The sequence below is a fragment of the Dermacentor variabilis genome, chromosome 8, assembly GCF_050947875.1.
Source record: "Dermacentor variabilis isolate Ectoservices chromosome 8, ASM5094787v1, whole genome shotgun sequence".
In the NCBI taxonomy this organism is placed as follows: Eukaryota; Metazoa; Arthropoda; class Arachnida; order Ixodida; family Ixodidae; genus Dermacentor; species Dermacentor variabilis.
Window position 1 is genome coordinate 141,622,302 of NC_134575.1, and position 19,608 is coordinate 141,641,909.

A 19,608-nucleotide genomic window follows, 5' to 3' on the forward strand; every position below is an offset into this window, starting at 1 on the left:
CTGTTACTCCGTTGTTCATTGCTCACAGGGGTGCGCATATGAAGGATGCTGTCATGCGTGCGTTTCCTCTTCTGGAGACTCGTGAAGACTAATCGCCTCTTGTTGGCGATATAAAAAAAAAATATCATTATGATGAATATAGATATTATGAATTATGGATAAAGGAAGTAAATATAAAAGTTAATTGGCCCTGTTTTACTTTAGTGGGGTATTCTGCTGCTATAATGACATAATAAGCGGAACTTCGTCATACGTTTCACTTTTCTGACGGGCAAACAACCACACAGTTTTCTTGAGTGCGCTCACCTTTGCAGTTCGATTAAGCTATACATGTAAATATTAGTCTAAGAGGAGGAACATTTGAGACTTGCGAAATATTCTTGTGTGTGCATTTTCCTAAGCCTTTGAACTTGTGTATAATAATGCATCCGTTGTTTAATCCTTATAAGTTCATTTCCTATCTTTATTGTTGTTATTCATGAATAAACAGCACATATATACCAGTGCAAAATATTTTTTTCTCACTTTACGGTCAACCTAGAAAACTTACAGTAATTTTTTTTTCTTCACAATAACTCCCTGTGAAGAATTTAAATTTGCAACAAGAAAAGATTGACCCTGTAGAGGCTTGTGGCAGGATCACTGTGCCCCAATGGTCAGCCCAAATAAGTGCTGTCCGAAGCATGGCGTCCATGACACGATTCCACCTCTGCAAATGCTTCCGGAGCATGCAGTCAGCAAAAGCACAGGATACATTTTGATTTCTGAGGAAGCTATCACTGAGGCATAGATTTGGATGGAACATGAAAAGGTAAACCTAAAATTTTGCTCCTATAGTCAAATATCATTATGATGAATATGGATATTATGAATTATGGATAAAGGAAGTAAATATAAAAGTTAATTGGCCATGTTTTACTTTAGTGGGGTATTCTGCTGCTATAATGACATCGAAAATGTGGTATCCAACTCAATATTTGTTACAGCAAAGTAAATTTTTGTTAGCAGGTGCCTCAAAACATATATAATGGTAACAAAGATGTTAAATAGTGTCGCCAGCAAATTGCTCAGCTGGCCTATTATTCAGACTCCCCTGCAGCACCACATGTGCCCCTAGCACTGGAATAACAATAACCGAAATTTAAGACACAGCACAGCAATTCATTGTGGCAAATATGGAGGTCACAAACAAAGTTGCCATCATGACGACTGGCATGAAACTGCAACTGTGGCTACCAGCTTCTGACGGAATGACGCTGGTTAGGCCTAGCAGCTTAAGCAGTGCTGCCGGCACTCTGGAGTGGCTGGTGACAAGACATTGCGAAAAGATCACCATCAACATGTTCGCATTCGTAAACCTTATCGGCAATCTAGCACAAGATCAGACTAGACTGACAGCTGTTGTAGCGGAGCACGAATTCATGTGTAGTCCCCTCTGGGCCCAAAATGTCTGCAGCATGAAAAATGAAATGACACATAGGCGAAGTGCGTACAGTCGAACCCACTTATAACGATAACAGTTTTAACAGTATGTCGGTTATAACAGTGTACGGCACTGTCAACTTTTGTATGTCTTCTATGAGGAAATAACCCGCTTACTTCAATGTCCTCATGCTGCATTATCGGTTATAATGATGAAGTCTGGCTGCTGGGTGTCCATGCCAAAAGGTGATGGAATGCGAAATCCTTGAAAAGAAAAAAGAAAAAGTGAAATGCGAGCCGCTGCACGATCACCTGCCACTCCAACTGCTGCCGTGAGCTTCTCTCCATGACAGATGCAAGCCAGCTTCGCGTGCATCTCTCCCATCGCCCTTCCACCCCTCCAAACACAAATGGGCAGTGCCCAGACCTCTGCGCCGCGCCACCCTCCATAACACTAATGGATCGTGCCAACTGCGCTGACAATGCTGCAGGGGCTGTTCCCAGATTGCTCACACGGCCCTCACAGTTGGTTCTTCATTCTATGGCCCTCATTCTGCGCAACTTTGCTAATGGATTAAGTCACTCGTGCTTAATGTCTATGTTCGTTGCGTCGAAGACGTTCCTGGCCATGTTCTTCCTCAGTCTCGTTTGACTTGCCCCCGAAACGGAAGAGGGCGGATCCTGGATACCCGTGGATTGCCGGCAATGCATGATGTTGGCGGTGAAAAGAAAGCAGACTACTGTAGATTTGGAAATGAAGTGCTCCTAATTGATGAGGTGATCGGCGTGAACATGTTTGTATCGGATAGTGACAGTGACGGCCACAGGTCAGGGCAGGCTGCCTCAACACTGTCCCCGTGGAAGGTTTTCTAGATGATTCAGTCCCTCAATGGCGTGTTTTCGCGAGGACCTTCCGCTTCACTACGTGGAGCACCTGGATGCCTTGGAGAAGGATGTTGGCAAGCTTCGTGTAAAGCAAGCAAGGCTGTCAAAGATGCAGTTTTCTCATGCAAGCCAGTGGGAAGTACGTGGTGAGATGCTTGTGGAAATCACGCCCCAGCATTTCTTCTGGATTTCTCGAGCTGACATGCTGTTGCAGCAACCTTCCCCCATTTTTTTAAAAGGCGCCTTTTGGGACCACCAAAGTGATGCCTCTGCAGAGATCCTATGTCACTTGCTGCCCGTGAGTTTATCAGCTTGAGTTTATGCCTCCAGCCAACCGTCGAAACGCCCAGCTCGCCTGTGGTTACTGGAATACCAGACACGTTCGGCGCTCCGCCAGAATGCTCGCAATGCAAGCTGCTTCGATAGCTCTCACTTGGGGTCGTCTGCCAAGCAGCTGGCAAAGATTTTGGAGAGGCTTCGCGCGTGCGCTCCTAGAGAACCGGAAGTCGATGACACAACGTGCCATCATGACACAGAGCTATGAAGGCGGAGCTTAGCCCCGATCACGCGGCGAACGGGTTGAGGAGAAAATGCATGACTATGGAGGAGGTTAACTTGTAGTTGTCTATAGCTCTCTTAATATGAGACATCTCACACAAATTGTGGTGCGAATGATTAACTTTAGCTGTACCCTACGCATCTATAAAATTTGTCCGAAAGGTTTCAGGGGCCCTTTAACAACATGCGATCGGAGCGCGCAGGAAGCAGAATTAAACAGTTAAATGAGTCAACACAATCAGAAGCCGGATGGAGGAAGGTGGCGGGGAGGCAAACTGGCCTCCCCGTCATTATAGTTTTCGCGTAACCGCTACGCCATCCCCCATTTTGACATGATTCCAATTCTTCTTAGGGACTTATTTCGAAAAAAATTGACCGTAATTTTTCTAGGGTGACCGTAAAGTGAGAAAAATATTTTGCATTGGTATATATGTACTCTTCACTCATGAATAACAACAATAAAAAAGGAAATAAACTTATAAGAGTTACAAATTTGACGCATTGTACATTATAGTTCAAGGCTTTGAAAATGTGCACACGACAATATTTCGCAAGATTGAAATGTTCCTGCTCTTACATTAATATGTACACCATAGCGTAATCGAACTGCGTAGGTGCGCGCACTCAAGAAAACTGTGTGGTTGTTTGCCCGTCAGAAAAGCAAAACGTGTGACAAAATTCCGCTAATCTTCATCTTGTCGCCAACCAGAGGCAATTAGTTTTCGTGAATCTCAAAAAAAAGAAAAAGAAAAGAAGGCAAGGGAAACAATGCATGGCAGCATCACCTAAACTAAATGAGCGATAAACAAACGGTCGCCCTTTGAGTGATTAGTAACGAGATAGCCATCAGTTTTGCAAGCGCAAGCAGCCGAAACCACCCACGGAACAAAACCCAAACTGCCACCCACCCGCGCACACGCCAATGCGCAAGCAGTAGTATGTAGACGCGCGGGAGCGAACTAGCGCTAAAACAAACCATGCAACGAAAACCGAGAGGGAGCCACGCGAAAAAAATTCCCTGTATTCCCACATAGTGGCAGCACATGACAGAAAAGAAAAAGTTAGGAAATTGGTGCACTTTTCCAACATACAGACGGCGCCATAAATATATGGCATCGACCAGTTTGGGCTTCGTTTGCGGTGCCGTATATTTACGCCATTGACCCTCGAAGGGTTAAGCGGGTACGGTTTAACTTGGTTTTACTGTATTTGGTATTTGCACACCCGTAGTATTTATTCTCTCTCTCCAGCCTCATATCAGCAGGCCAAGATACCAACGGGCCATCGAAATCCTCAGGATACCTTTTTCTGGTCCTTGGAAGGCTCGTATTTGTTTCGTGTAGCCCTGATAGTCATTTCATTTTCCGCCAACATCTGTGTGTATGCTTACAACAAATATTGTAAAAAGGAAAGGTGCTTTCGTTGCTCGCACAACCTTATTATAACAAGGTTCGACTGAAATTTGTGAGGAGGGCTCTTGCAAAATCCCTGTAAACATTGTACCTGGTTTGAAAATGCTGTAAACTTGTATATCACATTTGTCCGCTTCAGATGTCGTAGATTCAGTTTACAGCACTGCAATATCTGAATTCAGTACTGTGTTATGCATTGTTAGCGCTACGCTTTACTTTTATTGAAGGTTTCTGATTTTTGACAATTTCTTGTAAAAAAAAAAGTTGTTTCCCCCGAAAGGAGTCGCAGCGATAGCAAAATATTAGACAACTACATGAAGCAAGGTTCGTAGTTTTATCAGCTGTAAAAATTGCAGTAAACATCTGCCAACAAGTTACATTAGCAAGAATTGTGTCATGCACTCATGGGCAAACATAAATACCGTATTTACTCCCACGATGAACGCACATTTTTTCCCCGAAAGATGTGCGCAAAGTTGGGGGGTGCGTTTATTACGCGAGATAAAATTTTGAGCGATTCTTTTTCCACAACCACCTCTAAAAAAGTCACTGTTGCCGATATGTAAATCATCGATTGCAATTGCAAATGTGTAGATAGCTACATGAAGTAAGGATAGTAGTTTTATCGGCCATAAAAACTTGCAAACATTTGCTTCAATGCAAAGTGAGCGGCAAGAATGCAGCATGCATAAAGGTATGAGCTGCCATCGACTCAGTCTCCAACGCAGATCGCTTTGAAGGTGGGGTGCGCCGGAGTCGCTGCCGAAGTAAAACGCCGCGCCCCTTTCCCCCTACCCTCGCCCCGGCGCAATACACACGACCAGAGACGGCACGTTTCTTTCCGTTTTTCCTCCATTGTACGGGGGAGATTCAGCCGCGATCATCTGCACCCCTCGGGCACGGTTGTGTAATATGCAGTCGCTGTAAGAGTACAATGCCGCCCGCCCCCCTGCTCCCCTGCCCGGGGGGCCTTTTGCACAACGAATGACGACACTCGAGATGGGGCCGCGATCATCGGCTTCCCTCGTACGCTTACATTCATACATACACCATGTGGCACGCACGGCGACAACCATGATGATGGCAAAAATGCGCCTGGAGCATTCATGTAATTGCTATCTTAATAAAAGTAGGAGACAAGGTATGATTCAGCATCCAACACGACACGGCGGGTGCGGACACAATTGCACCCGCCGGACGCCATATTAGATGCCGAATCATACCGTGTGTCTTCTACTTCCCAGCAGCAAGTCCAGGTGCAATGATTATGTAAGTAAAAGAAAAAAACACTTCTTGATTGGAAAAGTGGGGGCTATGTTAATTACGCAAGCACGTTCATTATGCAAGTAAACACAGTAGATTTCAGTTGGTGACCACGAACACTCGGTGTCACAGCATGAAGTATGGCAGAAGCAGCAAGCAAATTCTCCTTTATGCTGCCTCTCGCTTCAATGCTAAGTAGGTGTGTGATAACACAGTGCGCACGAAGCCATTCTTGTTTCGCATAAGCTTTGTACCCATCGCCAATTACCTCCAAGATAGGGTGCACACCGACAGTGGAAATTAGCCTGGCATGTCCACATAGTTGCTATCGCAATAAAATTTGAGGCCCCAAATCAAAATTCTGCTTCCTAAAGGTGACAGAACTCACCCCCCCCCTCCCCCAGCCCTTCTCTCTCAAACGCAACAAACTTCACTCAAATCCATTTGAAACAGTTGTCTAATGTGGGTATTTTGCATGAATTTCCACTGGGATATTGGAGTTGGCTCCAAGATAAAGTGTCCTCTTAACCTTGATTGTCATTTTCATGCTTTGTGATACAAAAGCTAGGTCGGGGTAGCAAGCTACATTCAGGAAACAGTGTGCCCTACATAAAACACAACTCTGCGCTTTGCATCTGCATTGTAGCGACGGTGCTACAGCGTTGGAGCCCCATATCACAGGCAGAGATAGCACGAGGCCAACTCACCTGTAGGCGACCGAGGCAACCTCTCCTTCCTCATCATCCTGGATGAACGGATTGACATTCTCAAAACCGTGCTTGTCCTCACCCTGAAAGAAAGGAGACCAAGTAATGCACTGCTTTAGGACCCAGCAACACACCATTAGAGGCAAAGGACAGCTGGGTACAGCTACAAACTGGCCCCACAGCACTTTGTCCATGTCTTATGCGCACCAACACGGGTGTGAAAACACAGCAAAACCATGTTTATTTTGATTTCATGGGATTGGCAAAAAAAGCGCCCGTATAACTGAATGTAAAATGGACCTAGGAAACGGTCAAGAAATGCTTGCCACATCAACATGTCTTTATTTACTGAAAAAATACTCGCAACCCTTGTGTAATGTCAGGTTCTTGGGAGGATATCGCGCACGCAAGGGCACTCTTGGTGCGAATATTAGACAGACCCGTTTCCAGACGAAATGCTATCTTTTCTCACTATACACTCATAATATTGAATAAGCTATATTTACAGCACCTATGCAGGAGCACTCAGAATAAAATGTCACTAAAGCTGGCAAGAATCAACAAGCAGGGCGTGATCACAGCTAGAGAGTTGCTCTGCACGTTTCACTACTTCACCCATTAATGACGCATTAAGTCAGAGTCACGGTGATTGAAACGCGGGTTCACTGAAAAACATTTTCGTCAGCCCAGATGTCGGCGTCGTTGCCGAGGATGCGACCATGGATGAACCACAGGGTTTCTTGTCGACGCTGGCCTCAACGTGATGCTTGGTGGTCACGACCAGCACGGTTGATGAATGGGTCCCAGCTGCGTTCTCCGGGAGACGTTAGTAGGGCCGGGTGCTGGATCGGCACTTAGAAATGGCTGGAGCACAAGTCGTAGCCGTGCTCTTCGGGAAGTGTCGGTCGGGCCAAGGCACAGGAGCAGCGCTCAGCGGGGCCCAGGCTGCGCGGCAGGCTCGGGTCCTGACTGGCCAGTCGTCTCAACTCGACTGTGGGCCGTCGTCCGTGGACATCACCGGAACAGTCCGGTCCCTTGGGATAGTAGGGCTGCCTCCTGGCTCTGCCTAGGCACGCTTTTCTTTTTGTCGCTCCACGGACCGGCACCACTGCCTTGTCGCCCGTCTGCCGAGCCCACGCAGCACACGCTCTCCTGCCTCGTGCTTCCTTCTTCCTTCCCCTCTTCAGCTTTCCACCACCTGTCTAATAGCCTCCTTTTTCCGAGCTGTTACTTGTTTTTCCCAGGGACTGTGTTGCAGTTGTTGACGCAACGTCTCAACACAAGTCTGACGTTGCATGCATCATACCCCACCTCGTTTCTATGTTACACAAGATTGGCACGGAAGCTACGATGCTCGTCATCTCTTGACTTATAAGCAGCCACACCAGTGCAAGGCACACATCTACATCCTAGTATAGATGCTTTTCACTCCAGTGTCGTAAAAATGTTGTTACTGATTAGCTAGTCAGCAACTAGTTGTCCATCGCGATAAGCCAGGGGGTTTGGCACCAGTGCCTGGGCCACGGTAGAATTGCTTTTCAGTTCAATGGCTTTTGCAGTGTTTACAACACTGCATCCCTTCAACTGAATCAAAGCAAAACTTCTGCAGGTGTATACTGTATTTACTCGAATCTAGGCCAGCCCCGATTCTAAGCCGACCCCCGAATGTCCGAAGCCAGAAAAAATTAAAAAATTTACCTCGAATGTAGGCCGAACAAGAAAGTGAGGACGGCGTTCACGAAACGAAAACAGCATTTATTTAATATGAACATGCCGAGCTCACTCTACGTTATCATCGCCGCTAGCCAGACCGCACGCACGCTTGCAGACACGTGCAAGCTCACGTCGGCACGCCCACGCATGCGCAGACAGTGCGGCACGGCTTGCACGCATCGCAATTACAGCGAACAGCTTCCCTCTCTTATTCTGTGCTTATTTTCCTTATCGCTGTCATCTCCTCGTTGCGGTACACACAAAAAGCGTCCCCCATTACCCCTCCAACGACGGAAGTTTTTGTTATCGATGTCAAGATCAGCCCAGCTTGAACGTTTGATGATGTCTCTGTGGCTAGCACAACTTGTCGTTTGAAAGCGGCACTGTAGTGGCATCGCCTGTTTGATGCCATTACGGTAACGCCTCGCTATGGGCCACGCTCCACGCCGATACGACACAGGTCAAAATAGCGACGCCGCTTGCGTGCTTCAGGTGGCTACTGGCGCAGCTAATAGCGGCTGCGATACTGACTTTTTTAGATGGCGCTAGCTATGCATCATAGTTATCACTTTTAATTACAAACTGGTGCGTTTTATAAAAATCCTCACATCTAAGCCGACCCTAGAGTTTGGTATATGATAATATGAAAAAAAGCTATCGGCCTAGATTCGACTAAATACGGTACATGGTCACTATCATCACAATCACGAATAGTGACCATGCAGTCTGAAGGCAGGTAGCCAATGTGATGCATAAGCCACAAACACAAGAATAAAAAGACTCAAAGCATCCCTGCAGTTTACTTATTTACAGTAAAACCTTGATTATAACGAATTTGAATGGGAGGGGTCATAATTACTTTGTTATAAGCATTAGTTCGTTATAGCCACTATCCATTTCTAACCACAATCAGCAAGCAAGAGAGGATGTACTCACCACCAAATCTCACAGCAGCCCACCACGCCAAAAAGAAAACGGCCGTCACACGGAAAAAAACAAGCAAGAAAAAGACAGCAAGGAATTGCTACTTTACTCTCGCCAAACGGCTCATCACTGATAGATCAACAGCACACTAGCTGGCGGCTCACTTCGCAGAAAAAAATCCTTAGCAGTGTATTTTTCTGGCAGCTGTCTAACGTTTGTCTCCACCCACACCACTGCAGCTTCATGGTCAACAGACTGCGCTTCCCCGCTGACAGCCTTGCCGACGATGTCGTGGCGCTCCTCGAAGTGCTGCAGCCAGCCGACACTCGCCACGTAATTGTCGTGCCCCATGATGCACGCAAAGTCCCTCGCTTTGCGCTGCAACAGTGCCCCACTCATAGGAGTGCCGCTCGCTCTTGCGTGCAAAAACCACTTGAAGAGCGCCTTCTCCACAGCTTCGAAAGTGGGGGCTCGCAGCTTCTTTCTGTCGCCTTTTATGCCACGTGCAACAGCACCAGTGACAGCTTCTTTGCTGCTCAAAATCGTCGACACCATGCTCAACGCTATGCCGAAATATTCGGCCACTTTTTTCTTCTTCGCGCCGGACTCGACGGCTTCCAGCGTAGCCACCTTCTGCTCGACTGATATCCATTTGTCGTCGTCCATCTCCTTTCTGGCAGTTGGAACTTGCACGAACAAATCGATAGAAACACTGATATTGTTGATGCACACGGAGGCAACAACAAACAACAACAGAGCCACAGTCGGCGCCGCCCCACGCACACAGTAAGAGCGGGCGGGTCCACCAGTTCCACAGGAAAGGGGAGGCCGGGAGACGCGAATGTCGCGCGCTATAAGACATTGACCTGATGGGTACCAAAATGGTCAGTAAATGCTCGTTGTGGAAAAAAAAAAAAAAAAATCGCTGACGATTACGTTACTCTCTAATGCTTAATTTGAGCGTAGCTCCTCAGCTGTTTCGACTTTTCTATATACTGAGGCAAATAATTCGAGCAAGGCACGTATGTATAGTTACTTTTCATTCTTCACTTCTTCAAGAAACACTCCCCTCCCAGTTCTTGATTGTCATGAAGGTAGCTTTGTGGCCGGAGGAACAGATGGATATATGCTAGACTTGCTGCACCAATGCCTGGTTCGGTGTAGCACACCTCTGGATTCTGACGGTGATGGCGTTGGGCCTCTACTCGGGCAGCTTGTGTAGCAGCAGAGGCAGACGAAGGACTTCCACTGGTTGCCTCGCTCATGGCTCAGAAAAAACTGGCTGAGAATAAATTACTTATATAGGCAGGCGGATTATATTATAATGTAAACCGTCTGTGAGCCTCGGACAATCCGTCGGGTGCAGAACATTTTGCACCAGCCGCCGTAAACAGAGCGTAGCTTGGCGCAGCTGCCTCGATTATCGGGAGGTCGCGGGAGGCAGCCCGTAGGCACATATCGTATTTACACGATTGTAAGTCGACCCCCCCAATATCGCGTGACAGGAAAAAAAAAAGAAAAAAAAGGAGAGCATACCCGAGGGCGCATTCGATAACGAAAATTTATTAGTAGCTGACATGGTCACTGGACTACTCGTCTTCACTAGTGCTGCCATTGTCGTCGTTGCTACGGTCCCACAGCACGTCGTTGGCCCGCGAAATTTCACATTTGGCAAACTACCGCACCACGACATCTTATGGAACAGCAGCCCACGCCGAATGCACCCAACCATACGCAGCCGTCAGGGAGGCTCTTTTGACAGGTCCGGGTGGCGTAATTTCGTGGTCTTCTGCCGCCAGCCACTCGTACTCACGGCGGAGCAGAACCTTAAAACTAAGGCGAAGGTCCGGGCTTGTTCCATGATCATGTCGCACTTCACTGGCAGGGACCGATCGCGCATTTCAGCGACGTACGCCGCAAGCTTAGCCTAAAGCTTTCTCAAATGCGTCCAGACTTCAGCACGTGGGAAATTCCTCACTTGCCGTCACAGGTGAAAATTTCGCTTCGCTGCAGTCGCCACTCTCGCACCGCCCGTTCAGAAACATCGAACTTGCTGCCCGCTGCGCAGTGATTTGTTTCTGCGGCGTAAAGGATGGCAGCCCTCTTGAACGCTGCTGCGAACGAGCACCGAATGATTAGTGGGCCTGGAGCACTCATGACGACTGAAGAAGCATAGAAGTAGCACGTAGCCGGCAGTCAAGTGGAACGCGTCAAACCAATGCCTTTTGTCAAACTATAGAGAAAGCTAAGTGCAACAGGCAAAGAGAAACTCACGAGCGGTGTCTGCTCTTCCGTGAACTACCGATGCTCCCCGCAAGCGCCGCCGTCCTGAGGGTGCCGCCGTGAATGGAACAGCGGCGCTTCCATCAACCATCGACACCCCCTCACGAGTGTTGTGTGCACTCTGAAACTCTCAAAAATGTTGAAAAACCCTTCCGAAAAGTGAACAAACACGCGGAATATCGAAAAGCTACGGGTGGGGCCATAGTGCAAACAAAATTGTATAGCTCCCGTTGGTCTCGCTTTTTTGGCGGTGCCATGTTTTGGTTTCGATTGCAAGTCAGATTTTCAGATTTTCAAATCTAAAAAAAGTGGTCGACTTACAATCGTGTAAATACAGTAGAAATGTTGCACGGCGAAGAGATGGCAGCAACTGAATGCCGCTGACGCTGCTAGCAAGTGAACTGAAGGTGGCTTTGCGTTTTGGCTTGGGAAGCGTAAACCGTGATCCGCCGATACCGAACTGGCGCTTCGGCTCTGCCACAGAGGAGAGGGGGGGGGGGAAGGGTGCACGCAACGGTGAACAGCGGTGGCTTGGGCAGCAGCACATCATCGAGATCAGCCACCACCGAGCTGGAGCTCTGATTGCCGCCGCACATGGGTGGCATAGGAGGAGGAACGAAGAGAGCAAGGCTCACGCCGTGCGCGAGAGATGGCGCCAGGAGCGTGCGCAGCTAGAGCAGTGCCCTGACGCTGGCTACGGAGCTGGTTATGGCAAGGCACGACAGCACCGCGAAATGCAGGAACGGGTGCCAAAGAGCTGCGCTCTAAAAAAAAAAAAATGTTTGTGATACCCATTGCGAAGAAACTTTAGCTTCGTTAAAACGAGGTTTTCAATACATGGGTACCTATAGGAATTTCAAGGGGAATCACGATTGCTTTGTTATATAAATTGGTTTGTTATATCCCGAACCTCATTCTCAAATGGTATTACAGAGAGGAGTTGTGGTCGTCACTGACAACTATGGCAATTCGTACTCTGCCGAATTGTTTCGGGTGGATGCTAGTACTGCTCTCGCATCACACATCTGCAGCCCTCCGCTCTTTGCACGCTTCAGGGATTGTCTGAATTAACCGGTGTGCGGCCGAATGCATCTGCGGTTGCAAGCATCTGGTGCCATCAAAGGAACAACAAAGGTAAACACCAAATGTAAATGATTTCGATGGCACCTGCTCGGGCCTAGCAACGATGGACTACACTACTTTTCGAAGAGCAAAACTAAACTTGGAGACTTTGAAGAAATCCACAATAGCCCAAAAAAGAAAAAAAATACATTGAAATTCATGATGTCTCACTGATGTACAGGATTTTAAAACGAAACTGTCATACACAGAACAGAGATTTGGCCATTATACTGTTCAGTAATCAACCTCTTGTGTGTAATTTAAAGAAAATAATGGTTTCGAAAGACTATCAGTCTGACGACAAATTGATTTAGTGTATTTAATTTAGTGCCCCTTTAAGCCACAGCGATCACACACAGAAGTAGACCGACTCACCATTTTGAGCACTTGCTGTGAGAAGTTGTGGTTGATGAAGGTGGCCTCAAGAGCCAGATTGCGCGGAGAGTTGATGCTGTTGCCCTCCTCATGCGGAGGTTCCGACGCAGTCTCGTTCACAGTCAACAGGTCTGCACACGTACGGAGTGAGGAAGTGGGTGTTTCAAGGTGAGGCTCCCAATACCATTACAGACACATTAAGAAACACGTAGTGAAGCATGAACTTGGGTGCGGTTATTGACTCAAAAGTAATCACAATCAATGTACAGTGACATCTTCGAAAAGTGAATAATATTCACATTCTACCAGTACTAAGATATGAGGCAGAAACTTCCAGGTTATCAAAGAAGCTTCAGTAAAAATAAAGAACTGCGTAACAAGCGATGGAACAAAGTACAGTAGACCCTCATTTGAACAAAGTGAATGAGACGGTGAAAAAATTCGACATAATCGATCATTTGAAAAAAAGGGACTACTCCGTAAAAGGTAGAGTTAAAATAGCACTACCCCGTGGAAGTCTAATATGGGTGTCACGCCAAGCATTTCCGATCGCGATCGAGCCGGATAGGGATCAAATTTCTCAGTCGCGATTGCCTCCTTCGCACAAGCCGCGAGAGGGAGCCAGTAGGGTCCTGGGCAAGCCTGGCAACAACAAACTGGGAAGGTGAGCGGTGAGGGAAGGCACGTGCGGCGAGAAGAGGAGACCAGGAGAGGAGAAACGGGGGGGGGCAAAGGCACTGAGCACCACGGCTCTATGCAAGGTGCACCTGCCTCTCGATGATCAAAAGGACCTACCATATGGTACGTCTGCGCACAATCGTAAACATCGCTCCACAGTGCCTTCACATTTAACCGCCTTGTGAGGTGTGCAAGAAAGGCCACCGCCGTACTCACCAAACTCAGAGTCATCACGCTTGTCAAAGAACAGCTTGTCATTCACCCGCTGCAAGGGGAAAAAGAAAGCAGGGATACTTGTGAGAGAGAGAGCTCACAAAATTACGTCGGCACTGCAAGCTGAACATACTATGACCAAAGAAGAGAAATATTAGGCAACATTTACGTTTATCTTTTAACTTTCACTATACAATCAAGGCCAAGAGATATTACACATGGCAATAAAGAGGGGCCAATCGCACACTGGAAAAAAATCCATTCAGAAGAAATAAAACTAGTGGTGTCTACTCAATGCTAGATGAAAGACATAGTGCACCAAAAAGCTATCTAACCATGCAAAATGGTAAACAGCGTCAGTCAACGTGGTCACAAATCTGCCATGACCTTTACATTGTTACTGTTGGCGCAGGAAGGCAATTGTCACAGTAAGACTCTGACAATGAATTGGCTTTACGTATCAGAATGCCAATCTTGTAACCTTGGTACCAACGGCATGACATGCAATGTATAGGAACAACTAATTAATCATGTACATAAAGGAAAGTATGCAGCACAGTCTTGGAGAGGCAAAGCTCTCACAAAAATATAGATTTAGGTATTAAGTTATCTTATTTTCAAGGTTTACACATTAGAGGGGAACAGCACATTACAAAACATTGGAAGCATACGAAGAATTACATTGGAATAAAGAACTTGGAAGAACAATAATAAATATAAAACAGTCACATTCGTACAAAAATAAGGCAGAGCTAGAACAGAACTAAAAGAAACAAGCGTAGAAGCCTAAAAAAATTTTTTCAGATCAGAACAAATTAAGTGAAACTACACACACACACAAAAAAAAAACAGGGCACCAAAGCACTTCATGTGTGTTGCGAATGTGAAAGCATTAATGTCCAATTGAATGCCACAGAGCAATCCTTTGAGTGTTGCGCTGCGGCTAATATTTGAGTTGAGTTAAAGGAAAATATTCTGTCAAGCTAGAGTAATAAATTAGCACTCGAGAATCTCTAAGGCATCAATATTATTGTGAAAAGAGCCTTATAATCAAGGAATTGACGTAAATGCAGGACCCCATTAGAGACTCACCCGAGACATTCAAGTACTTGTCCGATGACGAAAGTCCTCATTTAAATTCTCTCACTAGTACTTATCCACTTGTTATAAAAACACCATTGTATTGCATTATAAGACGAAAGAAAATGCTACTTGTCCAGTTCCATTTCAGTTTTAGAAAAAAAGAACTCACTGACATTACCCTTCAGAACGACACTAGCGGTCAAAAGGTTTCGCATTCGCTCGACTCTGCGCCACCTGCGGTATCACGTTTCAGTAGTTTCGTTACCGCGTAGTGCTGCACTGGTTTCAATGGCTCGCAAAACTTGCACAAACTGCAAGTAGTAGTGAATTCCACTTCCATGTGATCTCGCGGGATGCCTGAACAGTCCACGCCACTTGACCAAAAGCAGCTGCAAGAACAAATCCACCGCTCCACCTTGGCTCGGTTTCTCCGTGGTTGCACGTTTGTGTCTGGCGCCGTTTTACTCACTGATGGCAGCAAAGGGCGGTGATGGCATAAGTAACGCCACCGCCCCCCGGTTGGGTGGCTGGAGATTTAAATTGCGATAAAGGTATTCAGACCCTCCAGATGCAATTTTTTTTTTAACAAAGCATTTTCTTGGCACGAAACAAGCGTTGCAAGATTTCTGCATTGGTATTTAAACAGTCTACGTTGACTTAGTATTTGCCTTCTGTGTCCCTTTAATCCTCCTTCCACCCGCTATGAATTTGGAGAGTTGACGATGGTGGAGTTCGCTGCCTGCCTCTTCGCTCGTTTTGCTGTGTTCTACCGCTCCTTTGCTTCGTCTGCGGTGTACTGGTGTGGACGGCCACGTTTCGCGACTGCCAAGGTTGCGTTACCGATGATGCAGGCACTTTGGGCTCTATAGCGGTACGTGCTGCCCGAGCCAGCAAGTGTTAGCCAAGGTCACAAGCGCTTGGGACGATGGCGTCGCAGCCAATGGGAAAGTTAGATGCCGTTCCTTTGATGCTACAGACATTGCCAGCTGTTTCACTCAATGAGCCATTTGACACTTCCACATCAAAACACAATCAATGTTACAGTTATTGTTGGCAGGACAATGTTACCCCCTAAGGGCACAACATTTTAAGAGCTTACCGCACCTGTACAACGATGTCCCAGGAGTAGACCGATCGGCCAGCGCACATGAGGCAGGCGATGATGGCGTCTGTGGCAAACACCTTGTACGACTGCCCTTCTGTCTTGGCTAGCTGCAATCGTGGGGATGAACAGGAAGCTCAAAAATGTAAGTCCACGAACACTGTGTAACTAATTCTGTTGCAACAACTTTCAGTTTTGAGGCAGAGCTTAGGCGAAAAAGTAGTAGTTTCACCTAAAAGATCATGCATTGATTGCGATAGCAAATTATTAGACAGCTATACAAACTAGGTATAGTAGTTTTGTCATCCGTATGAGCTTGTAAACATTCGCTTATTAACTAAATTAACAAGCATGCTGTCAGCACGCAATGGCAAACTTGAACACATGACACTCAGTGAGCGCGGACACTTGCTGTCTATTGCTTCCACGCAAACTGAGCAGCGAGAACACAGCATGCACACAGGCATGAGCAGTCGGTGCACCTAGACTGTGCGCCCAACGAAGATCGCTGTCAAGATACGGCCCGCGCGGGCGTGCAATATGCAGTTGCTGTCAGAGTACAATGTCACCCTCCTCTCTGCCCGGTGCCTCGCATGCGACGGAAGACGACGTGCTTCCTCCCCCACTTTCCTCTCTTGCACGCACGAAATTGAGTCGTGATCGTCGGCTCCCCTCACATGCTTTCCCTTGCACGTAGAGCACAAGGCGTGCGGCGATGGTGTTATGCCCTTGGACTTTATATGGGACATCATGGTGACAATGGCAAATATGCACATACAGTGTCCCTATTGATTGCTATCGCAATAAAATGTGTTATTCTCAGAATACATCCACATTTCTCCACATTCTCTACACCCCTCTCTCACAATTTTGTAAGTGGTCGCAGTAGCGTATAGTACACAGTGCAGTTCACTTATAGTGATACTACATATAACAATATATTCGATATAGCGATGAGTTGACTTAAGAATATCAACTTATGCATTAGTGCAATGAGGGAAAAACCCATGTACAGTCAAATCTCGATATGACGAATCACGCGGGACCACCGACAATAGTTCCATTATTCTGAAAGGTTGTTATAGTGAGAGCCCTAAAATTAAGGGTCGTGCCCACCAACCCATCAGTTCAGAAGTTGTCACTGTTTAAGCTATCCACAAAACACCACTGTTGGCTTTCGACTTGCACCGTTGTTGTTTACCGTAGATTCCGCCACCATGCACCACCGAAGCACTGTATAGTAAGCGTGACGCATGCAAAGCAGACGCTAACGCGGAGGAAACTATTGACACAAAGGAAGCTTCATGTCGCCTGCAAAGTGCAAGGCTTTTTGTTGTTTCTTTGCTTTTCATATTCCTTGCCGGGGTCACTGCAACTGTCTCATTTCGAAGCGGACAACTGAACTATGTCAACACGCAAGCTTGCGTAAATGACATTGTCAAGAAAGTGCAAAGTGCGACTGTGAGGCATCCCCGCGAGCATGGAGGTTACATTTCTCTACGCACGTAGCTAGTGTGGCTGCAGAAAGAAGTGCAAAAGAAAGAAGAGTGCACAGAAAGAAGGGCAAATTAAGGAATACACACGCCTCCGTTGCTAGGCGACACTTGCCTGGGTCGAGCATGCGCTCACATAACCGGATGCGTTGTTGCCTCTGCAATGGATAAAAACAGTCTCGCACGTGTTTTTATTAAGCCCCGTCTCAAGGTTATCCAAACTCGTGTGCTGAGGCATCCGCTTTCTGCACCTTGTCATCTGCTAGCCTACTGTTCCGGCTGCTCTGAAGGATACACGGAAATCTAACAATACGCAGATATCTTAAGATTAGTTTGTAGTATTGAGGCATTGTTAACATGAGCACAAAAACTGAATAACAATTGCTATTCGGAAAAGTTTGGTATCCTGAAGTTCGCAGTGCTGAAATATTTTTATGTTGAAAACATAGGAAGTCAGCAGGAGATTTCTGCAAATGCGGTGTTTGTAATAACGAGGTTTCACTGTATAACAAAATTTGATTCACCGCATATCAGATATAACGATCAAAATTTTGCCTTCTGGATGGTGTTTTCCATGCAGAATAATTGTGATATTTGCATTGCTAAGTTCGCCTTAGACAAACGATGCTGTGACGGGGCGACAAGCTTTCCTATGCGAGTTCATATCTGCTGCCATTACTGCGCAGCGCGTCCCACCCATGTGCCGATTGTGAAAGCCATGGAGAGCATCGCGAGTTGGCACAGCGCGTCCCAAGCTGGACCCAGCCACTTGGCGTCCACACGGAAATGCTCCGCACAGCCAGCAGACAGCCCAGTTAGTAGGAAGATGGCGCTGAGAAAGCACAAAGCTGTGTCGCTTAAGACGAAGCTGCAAATTTCGCAAAACTCAAAGAACAAGCTTGCGCAGGAGCGCCGTGATCATGACGGATGCAAGTAGGTGCCGTGTTGATCAACGGAAAAGGTGGGCTTTGTGCGCCAGGGTGAAACTGCCCATGATAGTGAAACCGACATGGTGGAAGCCGCCAACATTACTGAGCCCTGGGAGCATGTCGCTACTGAAGATGAAACAGGTGGTGCTTCGACGGAGGAGTATCTGAGGGCAGATAGTGCTGCCTTGTTCTGCGAAGAGGTATCCGATGGAGCGATCATTGTTGCGAAAGACGGCTGTATTGTGCAACGAAGGCGATGACAGCGGTGGTAGTAATGACAACATTGACAATGGCCTGTCTTTGACACCGACCCTAATCGAGTTGCTCATTTATTTCATGCAAGCTAAATTATTGCCGCCAGTGTTCACACAGCAGCTGGACGTGATGCACACCGCGGTTGTGAACCTAAAACTTCCGCAAATGTAAGTGCAGATTTCTGAGTATTTCAGCGTGCCTTACACTTGACACGCTGTTTAGAGGTACAACTGAATGTTTTATCCTTCACTGCCTGCTTTCTATGTCTGTTTATGGCGCAAGTGGCAAATTTGGTTTCGGAGCTACAAAAGTATGCTCGGCAGTTTTTGTCTTTTTTAAATGTACTGTATTTACTTGCCTAATGATCGCACCTCTGAATTTTGTCGTCAAAATTAATTTTTTTCCCTTTCCCACATAGAGGTTGCACCCAAAATTTGCCGCAGCTATATGTTGTGTGACATGTCTAGCTAATGATGATTGTGCTCACTATCTGTCGAATGCTGTCTAATGCTATGCAAACGACTCTTCAAGACATGCCAAGCGGTCTGCACGCACAAAACAGATTCTTAATTAAGCAGATGCCCCATTTCATTCCTTTCATCACTTTCCGCACTACCATAAAGAAAGAAAAATCTACAGCCAAACTTGCCTTGGCTTTATTATTTAAAGGATTTATAATGGTTGTGGTCAACAACAACAACAAAAATGGCGCCTTTTGATTCCTCTCGTCCGCACTCATGGGCATGCAGCAAATCGCGAGCGGCAACAATAATAGCCACATTTGCATTGATACATTAAAAGTGTACAGTATTCATATGCTGACGCTTGTAACACAGCTACGATATTTGCCCACACTTAGCGGAAACGTACCGAGTTAGGCTAGCAATGAAGACAAATGCCAGAGTTGTTGCAGCATGCCCGCCATGTGTTTGTATGTCACTGGCAGCTAAGCGCGCCAGTCTCTGATTCTGTGCCTTCAATGTGGACATGGCTATGTTATTGTCGCAGACTTGCCGATATTAACTATACTATTCATTACTGATTGGGAAGAAACTGTCTCAATGCACGTAATGTACTCACGAGAAGAAAAAAAAATCGCGTTCGGCTTGCTCCGCTGACCGTGGTGTCACGCACTGTTACAGCGGCAGATACCTGTTGGTTGACCTGTTGTCATCCCACAGCAAATGCGGG

At 46.6% G+C, this 19,608-nt stretch overlaps 1 protein-coding gene across 1 annotated transcript in view; it reads right to left on the reverse strand.

Annotated features, from left to right (window-relative positions):
- Positions 1 to 19,608, reverse strand: part of LOC142590626 (eukaryotic translation initiation factor 3 subunit D-like) — a 68,673-nt gene that overhangs the window by 30,908 nt on the left and 18,157 nt on the right. The window contains exons 6-9 of the mRNA XM_075702963.1: positions 15,743 to 15,850; positions 13,559 to 13,607; positions 12,665 to 12,795; positions 6,248 to 6,330 (exon numbers count right to left, since the gene is read on the reverse strand). Coding sequence (XP_075559078.1) covers positions 6,248 to 6,330; positions 12,665 to 12,795; positions 13,559 to 13,607; positions 15,743 to 15,850 — 371 coding nt within the window. The remainder of the gene's footprint in view (positions 1 to 6,247; positions 6,331 to 12,664; positions 12,796 to 13,558; positions 13,608 to 15,742; positions 15,851 to 19,608) is intronic.